The sequence below is a fragment of the Ipomoea nil genome, unplaced genomic scaffold (assembly GCF_001879475.1).
Source record: "Ipomoea nil cultivar Tokyo-kokei standard unplaced genomic scaffold, Asagao_1.1 scaffold2792, whole genome shotgun sequence".
Lineage (NCBI taxonomy): Eukaryota > Viridiplantae > Streptophyta > Magnoliopsida > Solanales > Convolvulaceae > Ipomoea > Ipomoea nil.
Window position 1 is genome coordinate 3,235,741 of NW_017619220.1, and position 7,893 is coordinate 3,243,633.

Sequence of the window (7,893 nt, forward strand, 5' to 3'; positions counted from 1 at the left end):
AGCTGCGGTTCATATTTCCTGGCTGCGGTCAGATGACATACTCTTGGGCTGCGGTCCACTGTTTGGTTGCGATCAAACTATGATGAGCTGTGGTTCATCGGTCGGTTGCGATCGACCCCTCCATGTTGCGATACGGGGCAGGGTGCTTCGGGGCCATGTCAGAGCTATATGCGCTGACCCTCATGTATGGGCATGCGATTGGTCCTGTGGCGCCAACAAAGTGTGCTATGTGATGAGATACGGATGAGTTGTTGTTATGAGTTCCTTGGGGATGTGACTATGGGTTTTATACTGGGAATCGTATATGCTGGATTATGATTATTAATTGTGCTTATCTTACCTGTCTTGCCTGTTGTAAACTGTATATGCTTGGTATAACTGCTGTCTGTGCTTAGCCCTATCTGTTGAGTCGATCCCTGTTTTAAAAACTAGATTCTCGTAGGATATATCTTCATGCTTCAAATTGGTTTTCGTATATCTATATATATGTCTATATGTATTGTATTTCAACGCGTTGGAGTGGGTTACCAGCATCTCTCGCTGAACAGATATATTTGGCTTTCAGGCACAGACGAGTAGATCACTGGAGCGCGTTAGAAGCTTGAGGCGTAGCTTAGATAGTTTTCCCTTTTCGGCCTGCGTGCCATGATTTAGTATTGATACTGATTGAGGTTTTAGAATTTAGCCTGTGCACCCGAGTTCTCTAGCTCGGGTGTGGCATAGCACCCCGTACTCTTTGTATCGTAATTTGGGATTTAATGAGATTCTATCTTTACTATATAAGTTTTAAAAGTCTTGAAAATCTGGGGTGTTACAGTTGGTATCAGAGCCTAAGTTTGACCCTAGGATGAGACTCCTAAGACCAGACTTTAGGGCACTAAGCTTAAACTCTAGGTACTTAAGAACATAAGATTTAGGAATCGTAGGACGCGCGGTGAGATTGTGAAACCTACACATAACCCCCCTCACTTAATCCCTCTCTGACTTAAAGAAAGTCCCCCCTTCACTTATTGCATCAAGGTGAGAATACAAAATAACATCGACCTATGAACACCAGGATGGCACCGAAAAGGAGACAGACAGGAACACCGAAACTCCCCACTCAGCAATTCTTGACACAGAATCTACAACACCTGGCCCAAATTGCCCAGGCACTGAGTACTACCATTCCCCAACCCTTACCAACAAACGAGAACTTGGAAATCCACCACCAAGTCTCGGCGCATCAACCACCCACCTTCTCGGGGAACGAAGACCCCACGGTCCTCGAGGAATAGATCGGAACTTTTGACAAGATATTCCGGACAACCGAATGCCCAGAAGACCACCAAGTCAGAATAGCCTCCTTCTACTTCAGGCACGAGGCCGATGCCTGGTGGGCCCACGAGGGACCCGCATGTGAACAAAACCACGAATTTAACTGGGAAACCCTAAAAACATGACTACGAGAACAATTCTACCCCAATCATCTAAGAGCCACCGTATATGAAGAGTTCCTCCACCTAAAACAAGGTGCAGCCCCAATCACGGAATACTACCAACGATTTCACCGGCTGGCCCGCCTCATCCCAGAGCTAGTACCCACCGAGAGGATCAAGATCAAGAAGTTCATAACAGGCCTTGATCCCGAACACCAAAAAGCCCTGGCCACACAAGAGCCAAGAACCCTCGGGGAAGCCTATGCCAAGGCATCCCAACTACAACAAGTATCAAACCAACCCCGGGAGACACGTCTGGGGTACAAAAGGAAACCTAAGGGGGATCACACAAACCCCACCCGAGGGCCTAAGAACCCTAGGGCCATCTCACCTCACAAGGTCTCAACGCCAACCATTCAGGAAAGGATCCTTACTCTAAGCAAAGCCAGGATCGGAGACAACAACATAGTCTCCGGAACCTTCCTGGTACACGCCACCCCCGCCACTATATTGTTTGACTCAGGGGCTACCAACTCGTTTATAGCAACCGAGTTTGCCACTCAGCTCGGCCTCAACACCAGCACCAAGGTCCGACTTCAGGTCAAGGTGGCCTCCGGCGAAATCATAAAATGCGACCGCATGTACTAGAACGTAATGATTACCATCCAAGGGGTGGAATTTCCCAACAACTTAATAAAATTCAAACTGGATGGGGTACAAGTGATCTTGGGCATGGACTGGCTAGGGAAATTCCAAGCGCAAATCCTATGCGGAAAACACAAAGTGGTCCTACGGGGACCAAACCGTAAAAGGGTATCACACCGCGGGACCCCCCAGGAATCAGGGATCAAATTGGTGAACATGATGAAAATGAAGAAATACCTAAACAAGGGAAGCGAGGCCTTCCTATGCTCGGTCGAGGACCTCAACACCAAAACCCCCGGACCACAAACCATTCCAGTGGTAAACGAATTTACCGACGTCTTCCCGGACGAAATCCCCGGGGCACCCCCAGTCAGAGAAGTCGAGTTCACCATAGACCTCATACCTGGCGCTGCCCCGATCTCTAAACCACCCTACAGGTTGGCACCAAAAGAAATGAAGGAACTGAGAACACAACTATAGGAATTGCTAGATAAAGGGTACATCCGCCCCAGCACGTCCCCATGGGGGGCACCAGTACTATTTTTTAAAAAGAAGGATGGAAGCATGCGCCTGTGCATCGATTACCGGGAACTTAACCAAGTCACAATAAAGAATAGGTACCCCCTCCCCCGGATCGATGACTTGTTCGACCAACTAAAAGGGGCAGGGGTATTCTCAAAAATTAACCTAAGGGCCGGATATCACCAAATACAAGTAGCCAAACCAGACATTCAGAAAATAGCCTTCCGGACACGTTACGGCCACTATGAATTCACAGTAATGCCCTTCGGACTCACCAACGCACCCGCCATATTCATGGACCTCATGAACCGAGTATTCCGACCCCACTTGGATGACTTCGTCATTGTATTCATTGACGACATCCTAGTCTACTCCCGAAACAAGGAAGAACATGAAAGACACCTCCGCATAACCCTGCAGACCCTGAGAGAGCACTAACTATACGCCAAGTTCACTAAATGCGAATTCTGGAAAGACAGTGTGGCCTTCCTAGGCCACGTGATAGCTAAGGAAGGAATTAAGGTGGACCCCGCCAAAATCCGTGCAGTTAAGGAATGGACCACACTGAGCTCACTCTCAGAAGTCCGAAGCTTCCTAGGCTTGGCTGGCTACTACAGGAGGTTTGTACCCGACTTCACCAGGATAGCCCTGTCAATAATGTTATATTATTAGCTTATAATAATGTTAGTATTTGTATGACACTAGTTAAGTAGTCTAGTTAAAGCTGATAATTATGAGAGGTTTACGTTGTTTAAACCTCTTTTAATAATGTTGTAATTATCTGATTAATTCAAGTTTGAATCATACTTCTCATCTGGTATCAGTAACGCCTCACGTTCGATCCTCCTCTTTTTTCTCCCCTCACCCAAAAATGTCGACAAACTCGTCGGAAAGAACCATCACCACCTCTAACCCCAATTCGACCACCGCGTCAAACTCCTTGGCCTCGGCACATCATTTTGTGTCTATCAAACTCACGTCTCGCTATTTTTTGTTCTGGCGCACTCAATTAGTCCCGTTTCTCAAGGGACAGGAATTATTGGGATTCGTCACCGGAGAAACGCCGTGTCCGGCTCCGACCATGGCCAGTCCGACGACCGCCGATTCATCCTCCGGTGTGGCGATCTCGACGCACATTCCGAATCCAGAGTACAAAACATGGGTGCACCAAGATGCCTCAATTCTCTCGCTGCTGGTGTCCTCAATGACCGACGAAGTGTTACACCTTGCTGTCGGTCGAGATACCTCCAAACAGGTTTGGGATTCCATAACCACCGTTCTCGGCTCCAGTTCACGTGCCAGGTGCTTGAACCTTCTCGGACAGTTTCAGTCCTTGCGGCAAGGGAATATGACGGCGGCGGATTACATTGGCCAGGCGCAATTAATCGTAGAAGCCCTCTCGTTAGCCGGCCGGCCATTATCCCTAGATGAGCAGAACCTCAGGGTGTTCCGAGGTCTCCGCCCCGAATTCCGGAGTATGGCATCATCGCTTACGGTCTCCGGCAATCCAGTGACGTTGCCCCAACTTGCCGATTTCTTGATGGCTCAAGAATTCATTGCAGCAGATGATATCACACCGGGAGCACCTGCAGCGTTGTATGTTGCGCAGGGCAGTCAGCAGTCCGGCTCTGGTGGCAGACGCGGCAATTCAAGCCGCGGCAATCGGGGCAATCGTGGCGGTCAATGGCGTGGTGGCGGACGCAATGGCGGACGTGGTGGTGGGCAGATTAGGTGCCAAATCTGCCGGGCTCATGGGCATGGTGCACTGACATGTAACAAGCGTTACAGTTCCCAACCGGCACCTCAGGCGAATTTAACGGCCACCGGCGACGATGTGGTCTCGGCTGCCGGCTCGTGGTTTCTGGATACCGGAGCATTGGCCCACGCGACACCGGATGCCTCTATGCTTTCCCATGCATCAGAATACAATGGTGGAGATGTCCTGCGCGTCGGTAATGGCACAGGTTTGCTTATTTCGCATGTTGGATCCGCATCTATACCTTCCGTGTCTAAACAGTTAAATATGTCAAATGTATTGCACGTTCCAAATTTGTCAGTTCCGTTGTTGTCAGTTCAAAGATTTACTAATGAGAATGATGTTTTCTTTGAATTTCATAAACATTGTTTTGTTGTGAAGGATTCGAAAACGCAGGAAATTCTGCTTAAAGGCCTCACCTCGGGAGGACTATACAAGCTTCCGTTATCCCAGTTTCATTTCGCATTCCTTAGTGCCCAGACCACTCCAGTGATGTGGCATCGTCGATTGGGCCATCCTCACAGTCAAGTCCTCAATAAAGTGCTACAAGTGTGTCCTGTCCTTCGCAATAAAACCGAGTCTTTTGGATCATGCGCTGCTTGTCATATGGGAAAAGCGTCACGGTTTCCGTTAGATAGAGTAGCCAATTCTAGTAAAAATGTACTTGATTTGTTATATACGGATATTTGGGGACCAGCCCCGATCCATTCAAGTAGCGGTTTTAAATATTTCGTACTCTACGTAGACGATTGTACTCGATTCTGCTGGTTTTATCCCTTACGGGTAAAATCAGATATTTATAAAGTGTTTGAGTCCTTTAGAGTCATGGTAGAACGCCAATTCATGCGTTCTATCAAATCTATTCAGTCAGACTTAGGTGGAGAGTATCAAAAGTTACACAAAACCTTTCAAACCCTCGGAATTAACCACAGACAATCATGCGCTTACACGCATGAGCAGAATGGCAAAGTTGAGCGCCGAAATAGACATATTGTCGAAACCGGTTTAGCTCTCCTAGCTGAAGGGTCAGTACCCTTGCAATACTGGGATTACGCCTTCGAAACTGCCACGTGTCTCATAAATTACCTTCCCTCATCAGTCCTGAATTTTGAAAGCCCCTACTACCGCCTATACAAAGCGTCACCCCCATACACGTTTCTACGGGTCTTTGGCTGCAGGTGTTACCCATATCTTCGGCCGTATAACAGGCACAAGATAGAGTACCGCTCAAGCCCGTGTGTCTTCCTAGGTTACCCTCCTAGCTATAGGGGCTATAGATGCCTGGATCTAACTAGTGGAAAAGTATACATCTGTCGTCATGTCCGATTTGACGAATCTACTTTTCCTTTTTCAGACTCTACACTGTAGGATAAACAGTCACTGGCATCATCACCAGCTCCGTGGGCAGCTGGGCCCATAATAACACCAACGGCACCGGAATTAGCCATAGCAGTTGCCCCGCCCTCATCCGGGCCCTTACCTCCCACTCCGGGTTCAGCGCCTTTGGCAATAGAAGGCCCATCCAGGACTGCCCCGGCTAAGACGCGTAAAACTAAACGCCAAGCAGCTCCAGTTCAGGAGCATGTGATGCGACTGCGACACATGACTCGGGGCACAAACGAGCAGTTTCATGCTTTAACCACGACAATTGACCCGACATGTTATTCACAAGCCGTAGGACATCCCGAGTGGCGGGATGCTATGGATCAGGAATTTAATGCATTCCTGCACAACGGCACCTGGAGGCTTGTACCTCCTAAAGCTAACATGAATATCATAGGGTGCAAGTGGGTGTTCCGCACCAAACGCACTGCAGATGGCTCTATAGAGCGCTACAAGGCTCGCCTGGTGGCCAAGGGCTTTAACCAGGTAGCCGGTGAAGATTTTTTCGACACCTTCAGTCCAGTGGTCAAACCTACCACGGTGCGACTCCTTCTATCACTAGCGGTGTCCAGCAGTTGGACTCTCAGGCAATTAGATGTACACAATGCCTTCCTCAATGGTCATCTAGCCGAGACTATGTACATGAAACCACCACCTGGGTACGAGGATTCCTCACACCCTGACTATGTCTGTCACCTTCAACGCTCACTTTACGGTCTCAAACAGGCTCCACGTGCCTGGTTCAAGAGGCTGCATGATTTTCTGATTTCTACAGGTTTTCAGCCGTCAAAGACCGATGTATCACTCTTTCACTACACGGACGGGCAGTCTCGAGTCTTCTTGCTCGTCTATGTAGACGACATAATTATGATGGAAAACGATACACCTCTATTAGATGTGTTGCTACGTCGCCTCTCCACCGCGTTCAAAATCAGGGATCTCGGCACTCCGGGCTTCTTCCTTAGCATTGAAACACTGGCTCTTAACGGTGGCTATCTGCTCTCACAGAAACGGTACATGGTAGATATCCTAAATCGGGCTGGTATGTCAGACTGCAAGCCACTCACAACTCCAGCAGCAGTGTCTACCAGTGCCACTTCCGCATCACAACCCTATGACAATCCGACGCAGTACCGCCGCATCGTAGGGGCCCTTCAGTATCTCACTATCACTCGTCCCGATCTGTCGTTTGCCGTCAATCGACTATGGCAGTTTATGCATTCACCCACTGACGAGCACTTGGGCCTGGTCAAGTGTGTACTCCGCTATGTTAAGGGGACCTTGCATTTTGGGCTATGTCTATCACCATCTACTTCTTCAGCAATTCATGCCTACTCCGACTCCGACTGGGCTGGCTGCCCCCTAGATAGGAAGAGCACCAGCGGCTATGCAGTCTTTTTAGGCAACAATCTCATTTCCTGGCTCTCACGGAAGCAACGCACAGTAGCTCGCTCGTCAACTGAGGCAGAATATAAAGCCTTAGCCGATGTCTCGGCTGAGGTCACATGGATTGTTTCTCTTCTTCGGGAACTTGGGTTACATTCGGGCCAGCCTCCGACTCTGTGGTGTGACAACCTCGGTGCCACTTATCTCTGCGCTAATCCTGTGTTCCACGCCAGGACCAAGCACGTTGAGATCAATTTTCACTTTGTTCGGGACAAGGTCGCCTCAGGGGAGTTTGCTGTTAACTTCGTGTCCACCAAGGATCAGCTAGCTGACATCTTCACCAAACCCCTTCCGGGCCCGCGATTTTCAGCTCTACGTACCAAGCTCAATGTAGTTGCGCACCCACCTTGAGCTTGAGGGGGTGTGTCAATAATGTTATATTATTAGCTTATGATAATGTTAGTATTTGTATGGCACTAGTTAAGTAGTCTAGTCAAAGCTGATAATTAGGAGAGGTTTACGTTGTTTAAACCTCTTTTAATAATGTAGTAATTATCTGATTAATTCAAGTTTGAATCATACTTCTCATCAGCCCAACCCCTCAACAAACTCATGAAAAAGGAAACCCCCTTCCGATAGGACAATGACTGCATCTCGGCCTTTCAAGAATTGAAGGATAAGCTGACCACGGCACCCGTGCTCGCCATCCCCTCCGGGGAGGAAGGGTTCGAGGTCTTCTGTGACGCGTCCAAAACGGGATTGGGGTGCGTGCTAATGCAAAAA

General features: G+C 48.6%; 1 protein-coding gene across 1 annotated transcript; it reads left to right on the forward strand.

Moving 5' to 3' along the window:
* Nucleotides 1–3,456: 3,456 nt before the first annotated feature.
* On the forward strand, nucleotides 3,457–7,521 carry LOC109157818. The gene is made up of 2 exons (XM_019305658.1): nucleotides 3,457–5,001; nucleotides 5,710–7,521. Exons 1-2 carry the CDS (start codon nucleotides 3,457–3,459, stop codon nucleotides 7,519–7,521), a joined length of 3,357 nt encoding a protein of 1,118 aa, XP_019161203.1.
* Nucleotides 7,522–7,893: the final 372 nt, after the last annotated feature.

Bases quoted from the DNA above. Each gene is read 5' to 3' on its own strand.
- LOC109157818 (XM_019305658.1), top strand. From the start codon at position 3,457: ATGTCGACAAACTCGTCGGAAAGAACCATCACCACCTCTAACCCCAAT. The intron at 5,002-5,709 runs GTACTTGATTTG...TCTACACTGTAG, and splicing joins TAGCCAATTCTAGTAAAAAT to GATAAACAGTCACTGGCATC.